Source organism: Python bivittatus, unplaced genomic scaffold, assembly GCF_059951505.1.
Source record: "Python bivittatus isolate LINGU-HERP-01145 unplaced genomic scaffold, Pbiv_v1 ctg000070_np1212, whole genome shotgun sequence".
Taxonomy (NCBI): domain Eukaryota; kingdom Metazoa; phylum Chordata; class Lepidosauria; order Squamata; family Pythonidae; genus Python; species Python bivittatus.
In genome coordinates, this window is record NW_028277034.1 from 55,579,755 (window position 1) to 55,600,093 (window position 20,339).

General features: G+C 43.8%; 1 protein-coding gene across 1 annotated transcript in view; it reads right to left on the reverse strand.

Moving 5' to 3' along the window:
- DNAAF9 (dynein axonemal assembly factor 9) overlaps window positions 1–20,339 on the reverse strand; it is an 85,755-nt gene that overhangs the window by 20,192 nt on the left and 45,224 nt on the right. The window contains exons 17-27 of the mRNA XM_088133213.1: window positions 19,686–19,797; window positions 17,809–17,879; window positions 16,229–16,279; window positions 14,807–14,894; window positions 12,674–12,777; window positions 10,380–10,526; window positions 8,599–8,687; window positions 5,936–6,034; window positions 5,143–5,260; window positions 3,020–3,108; window positions 2,442–2,600 (exon numbers count right to left, since the gene is read on the reverse strand). Of these exons, the coding sequence (XP_087989339.1) occupies window positions 2,442–2,600; window positions 3,020–3,108; window positions 5,143–5,260; window positions 5,936–6,034; window positions 8,599–8,687; window positions 10,380–10,526; window positions 12,674–12,777; window positions 14,807–14,894; window positions 16,229–16,279; window positions 17,809–17,879; window positions 19,686–19,797 (1,127 nt within the window). The remainder of the gene's footprint in view (window positions 1–2,441; window positions 2,601–3,019; window positions 3,109–5,142; window positions 5,261–5,935; window positions 6,035–8,598; window positions 8,688–10,379; window positions 10,527–12,673; window positions 12,778–14,806; window positions 14,895–16,228; window positions 16,280–17,808; window positions 17,880–19,685; window positions 19,798–20,339) is intronic.

Below are 20,339 nucleotides of genomic sequence, written 5' to 3' on the forward strand. Positions count from 1 at the left end.
TGAGCTTCCATAACAAAGGGATGCAAGTTAGACCTGAGCTGAACTTTTCTCTTAGTGACTCCATGAAAACTCCCTGGTACTGAAAAGATTTGCCACAGCCTTCTTTGGGGATACTTGTTTACTCCCCGGTTTAGCCCACAGCCTTGGGATTTCCTTGGAGTTTTCCATTTAAATACTATCCTGGCCCACCCGCATAGCTTTGCAGGTCAAGGGCTGGCACAAGTATAAAGGACACAGAACTTTCCCCAATTCACTTTAATCTTAGTGACATCTAGAGAGGGCCTTCATGGCGAAAGCAGCCGTTCCTCGTTGGATCACAGAGCTGGTGTAGTGAAGCCACTGAGTGCAACCTTCTGCTCAGGGCAGGGATCCAAATTCCAGCATCCCTGACAGATAGCTGTCCAACCTCCGCCTGAACCCATCCAGGAAAGGGGAGCCCACCACGCTCAGGGTCACAGGTTCCACTGTCAAGCTGCTCTCACTGTAGGAAGTTTTCAAATATATATATTCAGTCAGGACCCGTCTTTCTCTAACCTCAATCCATGATTCTATGTCATGGGCTGCAGAATGACAGAACAGGTCCTAACCTCCTCCTGTGTGACATCCTTTAAACTACTTGAAGAACACCATCATCTGCCCACTCGGCCCTCTTTCCTCAAGATGGTAAATCTACCATCTCCCTCAATCTTTTTTTGTAAGATTTAGTTTCTAGTTCTTTTCTGTTCTTGCAGCCTTTCTTGGAACCTGATCCAGCTTCTCCAGATCCTTCTTATACTGCAGGGCCTAGAAGAGGACAGAGAATTGAGGATGGCCATTCCCAATAATAAGGGGGAATGATTATAACCAACTACTATTTTAATATTGTTTTATGAGAACTGTGGCTAAGCCAGGTAGTCCTCATCCTATACCTGTGCATTTGATGTTTGTTCCTTAAGCAAAGCACTCTTCATTTATCTGTTAAATTTCATTCTATGACTTTCAGTCCATTTCGCAAACCCAGCCAGATCAGTTTGATCTGATACTTTCCAGATGTGCTCAATTACAACCCAGATGCTGAAGGGGGTGATGGCATTGTAGACCAACACATCTGGAAGGCATTGAGTTGGGGATGGTGAAATAAAGGGACCTTCCATGTTTGGAGGCCATATACATTCAAATTCCAGATGCCCCCCACCCCACCCCACCCCACCCCGGGAAAAGAGTTGCCTTGAGGGACTGCTTGTGAACTTGCCCAAGGAATGCAAGCTGGCTCAGCCTTAGGATTCTGGATTACAGACAGAGAGACCCCCAAGCTCAATCAGGAGGTCTCCTGGGATCTTTCTGAGTTGCTCTTCCCACAAATGCCAGTGAAACCAAAATGGGTCTGGGCCAACAGGAAGAGAGGTATGTTGATTTTTTGGTTTCCCATATCCAATCCATCTCTTTGGCAGATGGGGTACAGCTGCTGGTTTGTGGGAACTTCTCCAAAAAGTCTGTATGTATCATTTGAAGCAAACGAAACAGGAATGGGGAGGCGACTGGCTTTAATCACACACGCATGGTTTTTGCCTGTGCATTAACCACGTTAATATATTTATTTGTAGTTATTTTACCACAGCTATCTAATGCCCCAATCTGACTGATTCTTAATTTCACACTTGAATTTCACAGAAAGGGATTTTGGTTTCCATTAAGTTCCACCTCATTTCTAAAATTAGAAAGGCTTTTAGCTGAGGTAAACAGCTTTTCCAGAGATTTTTCAATGTCTCTTTCATGTTTACCAAAACATAAAATAAAACATACTTTTGACTTTACCTCAACATTTTTAATAGAAACGTCTTAAACAATACTCTTAAGATTTCCATACTTAATACATAACTCCCTTGACTTAAACAGTACTTCCCTTGGGGAAAGAGAGCTGAACTACTCCACCCAAGATACAAACAATGTTTGCCACATCCTTTTCTACTACCCATTCAGGGAACATGGTTTTAATCAAGACCAAGGCGACCAGAGGGTTCCTCCCGCTCCCCTGCTGTTGGTACCTTGGGACCACTTACAACAAACACAATAAACGTGCTCTGCACATTAAAAGCCAGTGGCTTATTAAACATCTTGCATTTCATAAAACACTTTTTTTTCTTTTCAAACCTGGCTTTGTTAACTTGAAATAGAGGCCGTGTTTTTTTTGTAATGCAAATGTGTGGCAAAGGGTATACTGCACCCAGCTGGGTTAAAGCAACAATAAGTGTCTTCTAAGATAATACGAATTTTTAAACACACTAAGGGGCTTGGTTTTTGTTTCTCTCCTTTAACAGATTTTGACTGTTTTTCCCACTTTGGTTACAGTGTTCTCACTGTATATTCAGCCTGTGAAGAGCCCAAATCAACCTTCAACAGTGAAGTGAAATGGCCACATTTCTAGAAAAACACAACTCTTGAAGGTGTGTGAAGCATCTTACCCCTGGAGAACCACCAGCAGCCTCATTTTCTTCCTATGATAAGCAGAGGGCCGGGTGCTTCGGCTGTGCTGAGATTCAAGGACGCTTGACAGATACTTCTGGAAGTGGGCAGCACTGAAGCATTCAGCACTGTCCATAGTTTGGCGATAAACAAGCCATCTGGGATGAAGGAGATGAACAGAGTTTGTTTGCCGCACTATCCCCAGACGGCTCCATACCTCAACCCAACCTGTCTAGACCAGGAGCATGACAAATAAAAACTTGGCTTGTCTGAAATATTTCAGCTCCTTGAACAGATTCTCTCTGGATTGGACCTCTACATGTGCTGGGCCTGCTAGTGGTCAGAATTCCCACTGGCAAACTGGCTGGGAGCTGAGAGATACAATCCCAACATTGCTAGAACATGCCTGGCTAGAGAAGACTGAAGTAAACACGCCTACATTTTCAAGAAGCAGCCTTGAGGCAATTGTCCTTTCTTGGAGATCTGTCAGACCACACGGTGTGAGACCGCCCAGGATTTCAGCTGAACATATTTTTAATAAATCATCACGGAATGAAAAAAATCAGGTTCAACCAACCTTCCATATTCTTTGTTAAAAGTGACCAAGAATGAACATAGCTCACTTGACTGGCATCCAGGAAGACCTGTCAAGATGGTGATCACCACCTCCAAAAAGGAGAAGGGAAAGTTAAGATTATTAAATTGTCACTCCTTTCTTCAGAGATAAAAATAGCGATGGACAGAAGTCCAGCTGAAAGAACTTCTCCAGAATCTTATGTCCTACAAGCCCTTTGCAGGCCTTTATTCTTCTGCTAAAGGTTCATTCTCAACTGCCTTGGGTTTTCTCAGAGTTTTCACAGCACTCTGCAGGAAACTGCTTGTGATCTTCCCAACGGTCCACTTATTCTTTTTTTTTTTTTAAAAAGATGCCACAACTGAGAAACAGTGCTTGAAAGGACGCTATCAAATATCATTCCTCATGGGCTCAATAACATTCAGCCAGCTACGGTCTCCCCAACACAGTTCAGATGCTACCGGTGTTTTTAGAGGCTGACAGAAGCTGCCCGCATACAAGTCTCTTTGAAATCAATAAAAAATATATCCTGTAGTCAAGGGCAAACTTGAGGCCTCATATTTGTGAAATGTGTGATTATGCAAGATACCTGCTCTTCCTGCAATTCCAAACTCTGGTGACTTTTGAAAGAATGTTCTATGTCAAGAGTGTGTCCTTGGGAGCCTAACACTGAGAAAGACAAACTCTCAGGGCGGGGGGGGGGGGGACAACACGACCTCACATATCCAAGCAAGGGTTAGGGTTAGGTTAGCTTTCCATAATGCAAGTCTAAACTCTTTAAACTCATGATTAAATTAAATGCTGTACTTGCTGCACTTTTATTGTTTTAGTTTATTGATAGTGGTTGTATCGCTGATTATCTTAAAGAACTGTCTTACTGAAGTGGGCTCCTTTGTCTTTTTTCCCCACACCCCTTAAAAATCCTTCAGAAATGCCAATAGCTTCAGCACAACCAGATGGGCTTCATGGTCTGGAAGCCACCAGGATGCATGGGGATTTATTTATTTATTTCGGTTGGAATGGCTGCCCACTCGTCCTACGAGTCTTTAAAAATACCACTGAAATCATTTAAAAACATTGTGCTGGAGGCAACTCACTTTCAAAATTTTAAAAATGGACCAAGATTCTAGGACAATGGAATTAATTGTGTGCGGGACAGGTTGGAAGTGAGTGGACTCTGCAAATCATTAGATTGCATTTAGTTCAAATGTTTAAAATTGCTTTCCCATCCCAACATTATTCTTTTCTTCCCCCCAGCTATGTTCCTACTGCTCCCAATCCAGAACCTTTAAGTCCCAGAGCAAAGTGAATCTACATGCTTCGCTACTTTCACTTAAAAAATTGCATGATTTCATTGCTTTTTTTTATTGAATTGATTTTGATGTTTGATTTGATTTGATCGATTTGATGTTCGGGTTATTCGAGGGACCGCCTCTCCCTGATTTCATCTGCCTGTCCCACTAGATCTAACAGAGCGGGCACGTTATGGGTTCCATCATGTACGGGGCTACGTTTGGCGGGCCCTGGGTGGCGGGCCTTCTCTGCTGTGGCGCCCACATTGTGGAACCTTCTCCCCCCAGAGATGAGATCAGCCTCATCACTCCTGAGTTTTCAAAGGTCCCTTAAGACCTGGTTGTGTCAGCAGACTTGGGGACCCCAGGGGACAGGTGAACTAGTGAGGGGGCTCTATTATTAACATCCTTTCACCTATTATTTTCCTTTTTCTGTTTTAGTTCTGTTTTTATACTTTTTAATGTTTTTAATAATTATTACATAAGGGTTTTATGTAACAATTGTTTATATATTTATTGTTTTATTGGACTGTTGTACGTGGCCATATAAATTTGATTAATAAATAAATAAGTAAAATTGCAACAGGTGAATCCAGTTCTTGCGATTGCTCCAGTTTGGTTTAGTTTTTTAAAGGGTATTCAAGAGATTGGCCTTTTCAAATGAGAGAAAACTAAATTGTAAGGCATTGTAAAAAATGGGTGGAAGCCCTAAATGCAGGGAAATCCTTGCAAGCGAGTGGCTTTGTTTTGGAAACACAATATAACCAAGGTAGATGAAGCACGCAAGGAACTTGGATATGAAAAGCAATACACGATTTACCATAACCACCTTACCTTATCGTTCTCCGTCACATTATCAGAAATGGCATCGGTTTGCTGCAGGAGCACCGGCAGATGGAATCTCATCACCGGCTCTGGGCTGACGCTACTGATGGTAAAGTGCTGTAGAAAACTTTGAAGGAATTAAGTGGGGTCAGACTTCATTTGTCCTCACATTCAGTATACTTGTTTTTTTGGAGATGTTTTGGAGGGAAACCCTCTGAAGGTCTACTTTATGGCCATGGAGGCCAGCCAAGATGGAGCTGGACTATCTGAGAACACTTGGAGTTCTAATGGCTCTGTCCAACCCAAAGATGGAGGGATCTAGCCAATCCTGGCTGATCACAAGAAGCTTGTCTGAGCACACATCATTAGTATTTGAATGGGAGATGACCTGGGAATCCCAAAGTTGCAGAACGGATGGGGAAATTAGAAAGCATCTTGAAAGCAGATAACGGCAAAGCACCTCCATGTAGTTTGCAAAAAAACTACTTGGGCATGTGCATGAAGTCACCAGGAGTCAACTCAACTAAAGACTTTACTTTGTACAAAACCAGAAAATGCCCACCCACTCAGTGAAAGAGACATTCACATAGCACAGGCAGGCAGCTTGTTCCTAGCTACGGCTTCCAAGCATCCCCGGAAAGTAAGATCAACTGCAAGGATGCTGGGAATTGTAGCTGAACAATGCCTGGAAGGCCACAGATGATCTGCTCATCATACAATTAAAAGTGACATGGCTGGACCTCCATGGGACCATCTGGTTTGTGCTCAGAATTGCACAAGAGCAATTGTGGAAAGCCCTCACCTGCCCAGATCTGGGAGGCTAGTAAGCAGTCTTAGTTGGCTCCATCTTTCCCCAGTGGGACAGGATAAGACATCAAAGAGCTTCTGCATGCTGGAATGCCTAGGAGGAGGAAGGAAACTAATGAATTGTTTGGCCCTTACAGCGCACATCAACACAAAACTGTAAAGCCACAAGCAGCCCCCAATGCTTTAAACACCAACTGACAGCACGGGGCAAGTGTTTGAGGCTTTCCCACTGCACCCTGCTCCACAGAACATCAATTCTTTATCCCAACTGTTTCCCGACTGTCCTCCCGGCTCCCTTTCTCCTCAATGCTGCTTCCTACTCTCAGCCCCTTCAAAACCACAATGACGGTCCCACCAGAATGAGCCATCTCAGGTTTGACTGAAGCCTGATCCCTAGCAGGTGACTGCTGGTTCAGGAGAACTGATTTTCCACCATTCCAGAGTCAGGAGGCAGATCTTAATCAAAAACCCCAAAACAAATTCCTCGTCTAAAACTTCCCCCTCCTCTTTTTAGAATGGCTGGTTGCAAAGGACGGTAGAGTTCTGATATTTTCGGCAGATGCCATGTTTTGATTGGTGCCCTTTGCCCCTGAATGTCTCCCACACAATCATGAAAAAATACACTGTCATGCCTTGCTTCCACCTCTTCTTTAAATTATCTCTGTTCATCTCTGGAAAGAAGGCAAAGACAAGGGGGGGGTGAAAACCAAGTGGCATTTTGCTGATGTGACACAGCGTAGGCTGGGCTGAGCCTTTTCCTTGGAGGGGAAGGGGAAACGGAGCCAACAAACAGTTAAAGGGGGCCTAAAGTAAATGCAAACGCCAGGACAAAAGAAAAGTGATCCAGCCCAAAAGTTCATCACTGTCGGATGCTTTTTGACGTAAAAAAGGAACGTGAGACTAAAGATGCATTTGGGCTCGTTGGGAACTGGGGCGTCCATGTGTTTGTCAAAAGAGTCAATTTAGCAGCCGTGTGATCAATGCAGCAGGGCTTTGATCACATGGTTGCAGTCATCATCTTGAGTATGGCAACTCTTTAAGAAATCATGTGAAAGATATTCCTCTAGAACAGTGTTTCTCAACCTTGGCTGCTTGAAGATGTGTGGACTTCAACTCCCAGAATTCCTCAGCCAGCAAGGCTGGCTGGGGAATTCTGGGAGTTGAAGTCCACACATCTTCAAATGGCCAAAGTTGAGAAACACTGACTTAGCGTGATGCAATGCTCAACTGGACGTTTTCAAAAATAAAAGAATGTTTCACATCCCTTTTCTGGGGCTGCCCCAACCCTTTGGAACAGCCTCCCCCTTGAGATTCGGGGGCCCCCGCCCTTATAGCCTTTGGGAGGGCTGGGAAGACCCATCTCATCCCCCAGGCTTTGAGTTATGAGAGAAGTGAGCCCAGAAAATGTAAGGTTGAGAAACACTGCTCCAGAAAGTTATGCAAGATCCTGCCTGGCACAACTAATGCCACCAATCTTTCCCTGATTTGCAACTCTTCTGTTTGTTTTGGAAATGCGATTTCATGGGGGAGAATACTGACAGGCCCAGGATATGGTGCAATGTTTAGAAAGAAGAATAAAAATAATGTTCATTGTTCAGCCTAAAAAGGTCAGCTGAAGTTTGCATTTCTCTGCATTGAACGAAGCGACAAGCTTGCTGTTGCTAAAATAAGCCTTCGGCTGGGATACAGGTCTTTGTCATTCCTTGACCAGGCAATCTTTAGAAGGTAGTCAGGCTTTGCTTTGTGAGGACGGGCAAGCACAAATTTGCTTAACGAAGAGTTACTGAAAGCAGTCCCTTTGATTGCTGGAAGAGATACTTGGGCAACGATGCAGAACTTCACCCTGATCCTTCCCTCCCAGGCTTCCAGTTCCCACTCAACTCTTGGATGGTTGGACACCCCTTAGAACTTCTGCCTTCTCTGTCTCATCCCCCTTCCCTCAGAATCCAGCTGAGACCAGAGGCTCTGGGGTAAATTTCTCTGAACAAAGGGTTGCATTTCCCAGACATCACAGTTCCCAATTCAGTAGCCGGGTCTAGAAGTCTCCGAGGAAGCCAAAAACCTCATCTGTCAACTGCTGCTTACTCTATTCCACAAGAGATTAAACCAATTTGATGTTGGGGAGGGGTATAAGAAATGCACTCTCTGATCCACAGGGTACAGCATGTGATACACACCAGGAACTTCCTGCAGCCTGGAGCTCTCCAGAGGTGTTGGATATCCCTCGCATTACCTCCCAGCCGACAAACCTAGACACGTGTCTGTCCCTGCTGAGGAACAATCGAAGATCTGAAGCTGGGCATGGCAGAAACTGAGGGCACCAAGCCGGGGGAAGATTGTTTTTAATTCTCCAAGGATGAATTCCTACCCACACAAGCCATGTAAGGCAGAGATACTATTAGTGAAAGTAAAACTGCCTGAACACTTTTAGGGAAAAAAACCTCAAAGGCTCAGTGAGGACTGAGCAAGTCCAGTGAGATTAACTGAGAGAAAAGCAAAAGAAAATTGGGCAGGGGGAGCAGGACATGGCACGGCATGGCATAGTTTGAAGAAGGGCACGGCCGGCTGGCATTCTCAACAGGAACACTTGACCGGAGTTTCTCTTCTGGCAGATTCCATTTGCAACTCTAAAACTGGAATAAAGAGCCATCAGCTTACAATCTCTCCTGTTCTGCAGTCAGGCAGCCATCTTGGATCATTTTTAACATTATTCCTGAGTTCCCCCGCTGTTGCCAGGCAGAAAAGACCTACAATGACAAATAAGGTCTAACTTACACAATTTAATAAGGCGTGTCGTAATTTTAATGAAGCTTGAAGATAGTACTTGTTCAGGAAGGTGAGTCCCCCAGATGGTTACCAAGAGAACTGTTAAAGTGCTGGGCACTAAAATGTAATTAAAAATTCTCTCGACTGGTATCATTTAATAATTGTACTTCCCAACATTGCCAGGGCTGGTAATTTCTCTGCTAATAAATGCTACAAGAGATGAACCAACACATTTGGACTCTTTTAAACTGCCCTGTTTGATAGATGAGAAGAGGAGCCATTTTTCCTTCCACTTAATATTTTCACATTCAACACCAATTAAACCATGGGTAAACATCCCCAATCAGGTTTTTTCTAGAAGCACTGGGCCCAATCCCAGAAGGCTATGCTTGCTGAGAATTCTGGGAGTTGCAGTCCCTACATCCTTGGAGGATGCAAGATGGGAAGCTGAGCTACAGACCATGGTTGGGGGGGAATATTGGTTCATAGGCCTAACTCAGGGAATGGTGAAGTTATTGTAAACTCTGAGTGAAAGAGGAAGAAATCAGTAGACCAGTGTTTTTCAAAGTTGGCAACTTTAAGATGTATGGACTTCAACTCTCAGAATTCCCCACCCAGCATGCTGGCTGGGGAATTCTGGGAGTTGAAGTCCATACATCTTAAAGTTGCCAACTTTGAAAAAAACTGCAGTAGACTATAGCAGACTGCAGTACTCTGTTACACGAGAGAATATAGCTCAAGTCTTGTCCAGCCATCTGCAACCAGACCCCTGCAGGAAGCCAACAGGGTTGCCATATCCTTCACCATAAAATTCATAAGCTTAGTGCTTCCATTCCTGGAGCCTACCTATACCAGCTGTTAAGACTGGTAATGGTATCAGCCTTCTTGTCAATGTTGACACTTATTACAAATATGCTTTTCCCCCCTTAGTCACTTTATTATTAATTGTCACATAGAAATCTGGCAGATTTGGAACCAGGTGAATGAGAAAAGAATATGCTGAAAAGGAGTTACTGTAGGGCATTATTAAATGTTGGTAGAAATTTAAGAATTCCCTCCTTGGGCCCTACAGTAACTTGTTTCTTTGACACATTAGCAACTGAGGTGGATAATCTCTGGACCAGGGTTTCTCAACCTTGGCCACTTTAAGACGTGTGGACTTCAACTCCCAGAATTCCCCAGCCAGCATGGGGATTCAATTCTGGGAGTTGAAGTCCACATGTCTTAAAGTGGCCAAAGTTGAGAAACCCTGCTCTGGACAGTCTAATTTGACTGTATCACATTTTGACTCCAACTAGGTTTTCCTAACTTCCTGTTTGATTAAACAATCGATCTTAAAGATGTCCCTCCTCCCCAACTTCTTCCTTTTGCACAATTCTCTCTGTGACTGAAAGCTGGGTGTACAACAAGCCCCTGCATACAAAACACTGCCGCCGATGTCAATCTGCAACAGCCGATTTGGGCGTGAAATTCATCACCCGAGCAATTCATGTGCATTTGCGAACAAGCCTAATAATTGGAGATTAGAAGACTCCTCCACAAGGCATGCCAAGCCCTTTCCATTCTGTCCGGAGAACTGCAAAGAGAGAATGCGAGTACCCCAAATTGTCTACTCTCTGCTAAAGCAAACGAAAGATGCACATAAACTGAGCACAGGGCGCGGCTGATGTTACCTGGGAATAGAAAGCTTTGTAAAGTGTTGACTTTGGGAAAAGTGCAATCATCAGGAAGTTGTTTGGGGTGTGGAGCTGGACTGGCAAATGAGGAAGCAGGGAAGGCTTGTATTCTATAAAGAGGGCAGCGACAACAGTGGTGGAATCCTAAAACACAAGGAATAAGAAAAGACCTTTAAGGAAAAATTATGTATTGAGGTTTTGATGGAATTGAGCAAGAATGCATGTTGTAATCCCTCTCTTCTTTTTTGCCCCTTTCTCTCTAGCATCACAGTGCCAAACTTCCAAGATTTCTCAAGTCAATGTTCCATTACCCTGAAACCAGAAAAACAGCATTTTAATTGCTGACTACAAGGCCCAGAATATAAGTCAAGAATGAAAACACCCAAGCAGGGGAGAGAGAACAGTCTGGTTAAAAAGCATCATGCCTTAACCCAGTGTCCTCCAGGTGGACCAGGACTATAAATCCTAGAGTTCCCAGCCATCATGGGAGTTGCAGCAGCAGCACAGTTGGAAAGCAGCAGCAGGGGAAAGTCAGTCTAAAATTGTGGCTCGCTCGACCAAGGTTGCGTTATCTGAACCAGTGTGGAGAATCTCTGGAGCAAAACAACTCCAACATTGCTCTAAATCAGTGTTTTTTAAACTTGGCCACTCTAAGCAGTGTGGACTTCAACTCCCAGAATTCCCCAGCCAGCATGCTGGCTGGGGAATTCTGGGAGTTGAAGTCCACACATCTTCAAGTTCCCAAGGTTGAAAAACACTGCTCTACATCTACCTAACTCCAGGTGATATGAACAGGGGCCCTGAGTCCATGCAACAATTCAGCTGAAATCCGAAGTATTCAAGAGCCCCTGTGGCAAATAAAGTTGGCTGAAGCTACAAATCTTTTCCTAGATGGCTTTTAATGGAAAGTGCTGACATAAAAAAAAAGCAGGCGGTTAAGAGAAAAACACAGCCTTGTGTACTCATGTCCATGGAAATTAAAGTGCTTATCTTTTCCTTTGTTTTATTATAGAAGCCCCCAATCGTTGCCCCCCTCTTGCCCGCTTTGGGCTATTTTTATCCCTCCAGCCTCACCCCTTGCCAGCTCTGCAAAACAATATGAATTCTCTTTCAAGGATTTTGCTCTGTACAAAATACCTGGCGGCGGTTCAGGAGTGACAGCAGGGTCCCATAAATAGCCAGAAGTTGACAGAAGCTAAATGTCTTGAAACCAAACAATAGAAAGAAGGTCAGGACCCAGCCAGTTTGCAAGACTACACAGAGGGGAGTCGAGCAGAAGAGGAACAAAGAGGGAAGCCTGCGTGCTTTGGCTGCAGGGCTTTTCAGACTTAATCCGAGCGTGCAGGCCCTTTGCAGAGGACGAAGCAGAGCTGTGAAAAATCCAAAAGGGTCGAAGAACGCAATCTCTCCCCAGACTCTTTGGAGCACAGCGGAGGTCTGCCAACGTAGCCCTCCCAAATGCTCAGGCTGATCTGCCTGCCAGGTGGGGTCACGCACACAGCGCGGCATTATTTTACCGTTGTACTACGGGCATGGGGGCGGTGAGGAATTCATTGCATTTTAACCATAATACTGTAAGGAGGAGCATAAGATGCTCAGAGTCACTTCAGAGAATAGAATCGGAGAACTGGAAAGGACCACAAGGATCATCTAGTTCAGTGTTTTTCAAACCTGGCCACTTTAAGATGCGTGGACTTCAACTCCCAGAATTCCCCAGCCAGCATGGGGGTTGAAGTCCACGCATCTTAAAGTGGCCAGGTTTGAAAAACACTGATCTAATTCAATTCTAACTGGAATGCCACATAAGCCTTAATAAATAAATAAATTGCCCCAGTTCCTTTCTTCTAAACCCAAACTCCAGCCTGCATGCCTTAACCATGGTTAAGTCCCTCTTCTGCAGCTGCTTTCCTCAGAACCAAAGAGCTTTGACCCCACGTTCTGGGCTGAGCTACAGAATAAGGACTCTGCTTGAGTTCCCACTCTAGAAGATTGGACGGGATCCAGGTGGAATGTTTGCGGATCTCGTTCCTAGTTTTCAGGAAGAAGCCACCGAGCTGAGGCTTCAGTTGATTTATTAAGTACTTGCTTCAAGGGCTCATATGCATCGCTGGAGATGCACATGCGCTGAAGAGCACATACATGAAAGAAAAGCAAATATAATGTTTGAGGATCTACGGCTCCAGGGACTTAACACAGCTCTGAAGAATTTCGAAACAGAATAGGAAGTGGATGAGAGAAAGCTCTTCTGCTTTCATGGAGTATTTCAAACAAGCAGGCAGTCACGCACTTACCCCATCGTAGAATTGGACGGACACCATGTGTGCCTTGGAGATGGTAATGCTACCGCAGTGGGGATGACAAAACAAGAGACCCTCCGAAAAGAAATAGAGCTTTCCTGTGAACAAAAGGAAACCAAGCCATGAGATCTTTGATTTCAGCTGATTCTACCTCTTGGCAGTATACCATCAATGTAAAACCAATATTAAAACCACAGATATTAAAGCCGTTGAAAGATACTTCAAACAATTAAAGTCTATAATTACAATTGGCAATTAAATGTCTGTGTAAAGAAGTATGTTTCAGGCATAGTTGTAGATTATACCTTCCTGGATTCAAACATTCACTGTAGCTATGAATTAAAGAAACCTGTGTATATTCGGGAGAAAGATTATGACAAGCCTGGGCAAAATATTAATAGTGTGGAGACTTCACACTGACAGCAATGGTGTGTGCTGGCAAGATTATGGTTTTCCAGATGTAATATTTGGCTTAGAAAGTTGGACCTCAGAAAGGTTGCCCAAAGAAAAATGGTTGCCTTTGAACCATGGTGCTGAAGACATTTTTTCAGAGGACCTTGGACTACAAGAAGAACAGAGCATTCAGTACTGGATGAAGTAAAGCAGACAGCTTCTGGAAACACTCATGATGAACCTAAAGCTTAGGTATTCTGGACTCTTCAACAAAGTTGAAGTCCACACTTCTTAAAGTTGCTGAGGTTGAGAAACACTGCTGTAAATAAAGCTCTGGAGACAGAATAGACACTCGGGACCCACTGTATCACAGCTCTGCCTCTGAGAGACACCCTTTGAAATCTCCCTGATGTATAGGACACAGTCACTGTAAAGGATGGCCTTTTGTTCCTATGTTCTCAAGTTGTCCCAGGAGCCCATGGCTGATGGGAATAAAAACCACTGAGAGATCAAGAAGAAACAAGCAAGCCACACTTCCTGGGCAAAGATCATCCATAAGACTGAGCAAAGCAGTCTTGACCCTGTTGCAGAGAGTAAAGAAGATGACCTTGATGGAGATATGCAGGAACCACTGCCTAGGCATTTTTTTAAGTTCAAGACATCCGATGACATTGAGAAGTGGCTCAGATAGATGCCTCCTTAATTCACTAAAGTATGATGAAGAGGAGGAGGTCCAGTACAATCAGACTTGCAAGATTCTGTTATTAGAGCTAATCTCAATAAAAGTAGTTTTAGCCTTCCCGTGGAGTTGATTTTCTGGTCTGGTTTCTGAAGCCAAATGGAAAGTGGTCAGGGTAATCAATTTCCTCCAGCCTGCCCACAGATGAAAGGACTCTCAATCATCTGATCCAACCTTGGAAAGTTAAGAGACTGCATACTACCCATTGTCCAACTCTGAGGGATCTAGGACAATTTAGGGGACCAGAACCTCTGAGATCTCTGAAATGATGTGAACTTAAAAACTGTGTCAGCATCAATTAGGAGAGAATCAGTAAATGGAGGCAGTTGTGAGAACTCACTGGAGAGCTAGATATATGGAAAAATCAAGCTGGGGAGGCTCCAAGAGTCTTCATTATTCAGCTTTACATCAACTCTGTTCTACCGGACTGATCAGCACCCCAAGGAAAAGATTCCCAGAGAGGTTGAGTTGAGCCTCAAAGCAACTCAAAGCTTGGAAGAAAAAAAAAATCTAATGGTTTCTGAAGAGGTTCTATCCAAGAGAATTCCCATCATGAAACAGATGTGGGGGATAAAAAAATCAATCTCCACAAGCAGGACCAGAGCAAGAAGTATTGAGAGGTTAAGAGCTAACTGGAATCAGTGCATTCTCCAAGGTCAACAATGGTGAACAGGGTTTACAACTTCTTTTGAGTTTAAGGAGCAGGGACCTTCTCTCCTGCCAACATCAAAAAAGACACTTCCCATCCAGCAATGGGGTAACCTATTCAAACACACGATATCTTTGGGTGCCAGAAGCTAGTTGTGGGCTTCTTAAAATCCTGACTGCTCTATCAAAAGGCCATTTCTTTTATATAATAGAGCTGTAACATTTCCCAACAAAACCTGTGTGTGACAAGGAGGAATCAGAATGGAATGACGTTTCTGAACCAGAGGCCAGCAATCTTCCGTATCATTTTTGCAGACAAAGGCCTGTGTATTGGACAGATTATTTACCTTCCTCCGGTCTACAGAGTGAATTGCTAGCAACAATGTGGGCTCCATCACCTCCAGTCAGCAGAGTACCCAGGAAAGATTCTTCTTTCTAAACAAGGGGAACAAGGCAAGTTTCGGAACCATTCTTCTGTGTGGACATCATGTGCTTTATAATGAAATGCTAATTCAAATAGGAAAACATCTTATTAGAATTACTCAATACAAGATTACCACAGCAAGACTTCTTTATGCACAATTTTGGAAAACCCAGACATTACCAACAATACAAGAATGGTTGTTAAAACTGATGGAAATGGCAGAAAATGATAAACTGACTTGCTTATTAAAAGAAAACTCAAATAATTATTACCTTAAAGAATGGAAACCATTGATGGACTATTTGCAAAATGCAGGTGGGGTGAAGCTTACGTGGGGATTTGAAGATTAGATTATAAATGTAATGGGATACATTTAGACAAAGAATTACTATTCCTATTTAATGTATTAAAAACTAGCACTTATGATAGCCTTACTATTTCTAAGACCAGAGATAGATTGGAAGTTATCTATTTTTCATATCTTTTTTCTTTTTCTTTTACTTTATCTCACTTTTTCTTTTCTTTACAATTTGTATTTTCAATGTTCTTTTTCTAACTTTTAACTTTGTAACTTTAAAATTCCAATAAAATACTATTAAAAAAAAAAAAGAAATGCTAATGAAACCGATGCCTCTACAGAACTGATTATCAAAATAATGTGGCCGCTGGAATCTCTGGATCAGAGCATAACATCTTAGAATTAGCCTCCCGAAATTCAAGGTGTTTTCTTCCTTACCAGGCAGGTGGGTGGAGAGCAGGGGAAAGTAAGAATTTTAAGTCAAACCCACACTGGGTTTATAACCAGGACCGCTTGCATCATCTCAGTGGAGAAAAGGCTGCAGGTAATGTAACTTCTGTCTAAAGATATGCTGCTCTGGTGAAAACCACATTGGCTGTTGATGCCCTCAGGTCTTCAGAAACTCTGCAGGTTCCACACCTTTTAGCACAAGGGTTTTTAACTGCAACAATAAGAGCTGTGGGGCTTAAAACCCCCAGAGTCATCTCTGGACTTTGGCCAATTGTGCTGCTGTCCATGGTGCTGAGCTCTATCTATTTTATTAAGAGGGAGAGGCTAATACAGTGTTTCTCAACCTTGGCCACTTTAAGATGTCTGGACTTCAACTCCCAGAATTCCCCAGCCAGCCTTGCTGGCTGGGGAATTCTGGGAATTGAAGTCCAGACATCTTAAAGTGGCCAAGGTTGAGAGACACTGGACTAACATATGGGCAAAACTAACCATCTCACAATATTTAATGCTGGGCGGTGGTGCAGTTAGCAGTCCCCACTCACGTGGTGCCAAACTAGAAGGAAAACACAAACCAGCAGGCAAAGTCACAGTACAAACCTTCAGGATTTGCTGGGCCTGTTCTGACAGCTTCACTTCATTATCTTCAACCTATAACCCAAACCAACAAGTGCTTCAATTCTGGTTTAGGGATGAAAGTCCTGCATCCAATTCTGGTACTCTGTTCAGGGGTGCAAACCTTCCCTTCGACCCCTGCACGTTGATTTGAGCAATCATAGTTAGATTGGTCAGACAAGCATAGGCCAAACTCCCTTGATAGTTTAGTTAGGTCACAGCAAGGGAACGGAGCTACAAACCACACCTTTCCTAGCATGACCCCATCTCCGCCATGGATAAACCCAGGGCGACACCTCCATACTTCAAGCCCCCCTCTGCAATCTGGGGATGCTGATCGCCCCTGCAATGCTGTTAAGAAGAAAGTGATCAAGACTGGAAGCGCCCGAAACATTTAAGTAGTGAAGTAGAAATGCAAACTATTCAGAATAGAATATAATGACTCTGTGCTTATATTCTGTTCTGTGTGAGATGGAGCCTGTTTCTTGGTTATGTTGAATGTCTGATGGTGGCTTTTCTAATTTTTTTTTTTCTTCTGGCTGCTATGAGTTTTATGTTTTTTTTTGGTGTGTTTTTTTAAAATAATTTTTAATATTGTTAGCTGTTCAGAGTCGTGTATCTGAGATAGGTAGCCATATAAATCTACTAAATAAATAAATAATGTCCCCAAGTATTAATACACAGACTGGCCTAATTTCCTGGACTGTCAAGAGTTGGATAAGATTCTTTTAATTAAAAAAAAAACAAAACCCTGTATACTTGGACTACTACTATTTCAACAAACTTGGGGCTGATTTCCTCATTCTTCAAAACTGTAAAAGGTTTTCCACGCCCCACAAAATGTTCCCTGGGTAAAGTCTGCAGGCAAGTGAGCAACCTACAAAGACGGCTACTTTTGTCTGATATTATAAGATGGATGTAATATTTTGCCAATAGGTATAAATGCGAAGCGAGCCAGTTTGGTGTAGTGGTTAAGGCACCAGGCTGGAAACCTTGGGCCAGTCCCTCTCTCAGGCCTAGGAAGCAGGCAAGGGCAAATCCCTTTCAAAAATGCTGCCAAGAAAACCACAGGGGCTAGTCCAGGCCGTCACCAGGAGTCAAGACTGACTCAAAGGCACCAAAATAAATAACTAAAATAAACATGAAAGATGGCGTGTGTGTGTGTGTGTGTGGTGTGTGTGTGTGTGTGTTCTCCTGTAAAGCATACTTCCAAACCAACGTGGCCCCCACTTGGGGTTACAGCTTTGTAGAGCCCAAACTTTCTTCCACCTCAGCTGCCTGAGGCCACATCAGCAGTTCCCGTGGCCCTTGGCTCTTATCTCATCTGCATTCCCTGGCAAAATATCGAAGCTGCACATTCCCAAGAGAGAATTCACCCTTTTTGTTTTCAGCGACCTGCAAGCTGTCACAAAAGGACTGTTTTTCCTCCTTGCTTTGGACCGGCTTAGAAAAACAGCTTTGTAATCTGTTTTCTATGTTCATTTTTCAAAGGAAAAGGGGAAAAAGCAAAACAGACAAACAAACAACCCCCCCCCAAGGCTTTGCAGGAATCAAGTTCTACTCACCAGCCAAGACACCGATCTTCGAATAGCTGCAGTGAGAATGATGTAACTGGTTTCTGTGTTAATACTGCCATCTGCAGTAAAAGAGTCAAAGAGAAGGGCTGAGTTTCTGGGTCTACTTTGAAAGCAATTCTTAGGGCAAAGTTACTGTGCTTAAATTTCTCTGTACAGTGGGATCCTCTATTTTTTTTGTTTTTGTTCTAATTATGTCACTTAGCCTTCCTCAGCACAGAGACACAACAAAGCTGCCTTTAGATCGCTCCATTGGAAGTCTGTGTTTACAGAATTCCTCCTTAATTTCTTTATCTCCAAACGGAGGAAGAGGATCTCCGGCCCTTCCAAGAATAGCTTTCACAGTGCAGAAGTGATAAGGCAACCTGTGGTCATTCAGATGTCAATGCAGTTCTCCTCCAAGGATCGCTTTCACTTGGCCATGCGAGTGGGGGGGGGCACAATTTGCCCCCCCCAAAGATAAGGAATAAAGGAGGGGGACCCTAACAAGATTAATATAAACCCGCAACTAACATTCTGCCTTTGGAAACGCATCTCGCAAGTCTTTCCCTACAATGTGCAGAGGGCTTTCCAATGGATTCCTTTGTTCCGAAGCATTTGGAAACACTCCTGCGTTAATGACATGTAGAAACAAAGCTGGCTGCTGAAATGCAGAGAGGTTTTCCACCAAGGAAAGAGGCGAATGTGTGGGAGAAGGAGGGAGACGCGCACAGGAGATAAATTGGCAGTGCTCTTTGGGCAGGTAGCTTAGCAACAATAAAATAAATGTTAGCCGCTCATGGGGGGGAGGCATTTATGTTTCTACCCAAGCAGAGCTGGCAGTTCATCGATTTCACATGGCGCACTTTCTACCATAGCAACATTTAGGAGAGGGTCCAAAACAGGTAGTCAAGGCTTAGATCTTGGATCTGTGGACTTAGTGCAGTGTTTCTCAACCTTGGCCGCTTGAAGATGTGTGGACTTCAACTCCCAGAATTCCCCAGCCAGCCATGCTGGCTGGGGAATTCTGGGAGTTGAAGTCCACACATCTTCAAGCGGTCAAGGTTGAGAAACGCTGACTTAGCGTGATGCAGTGCTCAACTGGAAGTTCTCAAAAATAAAAGAATGTTTCACATCCCTTTTCTGGGGCTGCCCCAACCCTTTGGAACAGCCTCCCCCTTGAGATTCGGGGGCCCCCGCCCTTATAGTCTTTGGGAGGCCTGGGAAGACCCATCTCATCCCCCAGGCTTTGAGTTACGAGAGAAGTGAGCCCAGCAAATGTAAGAACATGCAAAGGGTTTGTGATGTTGCAACGCTCTGTTTGGGATACGGGTTGTTGCTGTGGGATTGGTTCGTTTTATGTATCCTGCTTTTATTGAATATTTTTGTGAGCTGCCTAGGATTAGCTTGACTTTAAAAAAAAAATTAAATCCCCTAGCTTTGACAAACCCAAGAAACTGAATTTTGGCAAAAGAAGCCTGAGAGGAGGCACCGAAGTGAATTGTTTGCTATTATAAGCCAAAATAAGGATGTACTGTACTTTTCTGATGCATCTGGGTTCCTGGGTAACGCTAAATCCTGATTGATTATTTCACAAATAAATTGTGGACTCACACACATTTTCCTTTCCTTGTCCACCGTGCCCCACTGTCTTTTGGATGTAACAGGAAAACTACAGATTGTGTTCTCCAAGTGTGGGGTTTAACAGCGTGCTGTGGCTTATCCCAAAAGAGGGGAAGCAAAAGTGAACTCGATATGGCTTCCACACCTGAGGTTTGATCACATTTTTGGTATAATGAGCAATCTAAGCAACTGCACATCCAAGTTAAATCACAGAGGTGTTTTCCCCAAGAGGGTTGTTTCCCCACACATTTCAGTGAGCACAGAACCTTTTTCCTTCACAAGAATCTGCGATGTCAGGAAGGATTCTGAGAAGACGACCGATCCCAGGCAGCCTCTTCCGGCAAGCAGATCCGGGATGTCGTAGACAGCCATGGTTACCTGCAGCAAAGCAGGAAGAAGGCATTTTATTCAGTTTCTTTTTAAAAGCAGAGTGTCCCAATTCAAACGTTCTCAGGGAGTCCTACGCAATCCCGCAATAAAATTCAAGGCAATCAAAAGGTACACTAAGACCCAGGAATTATTAAAATATTAAAAATCAACACATTAAAATGCCTGGCCAAATGAAAGAGTCTCTGCAATCTCATCAGCCCTCAGTGCACATTCCTGGCACGGGGGCCATCACTGATAAAGCTTTCCAGGCCCCTCACTGTTTCCCAGGACAAGAAGGCACCAGCCACAGGGTCTCTGAAGGTGACTGCAGGACATCCCGGAAGAGGCGTTCCTCCAGTGACCGTGTTCCCAAGCCATGAACCGCTCTATTGCTTAATGCCAGCACCTAAACTGGGACTGGAAACAAACTGGGAACCCATGGAAACTGGAAGCGTGGTGGAATAGGTTTGTAACTCCCACTTCCAGTCAAGGTTCTTGCTGCAGTACCTTGTATTAAACCAGTGTTTCTCAAACTTGGCAACTTTAAGATG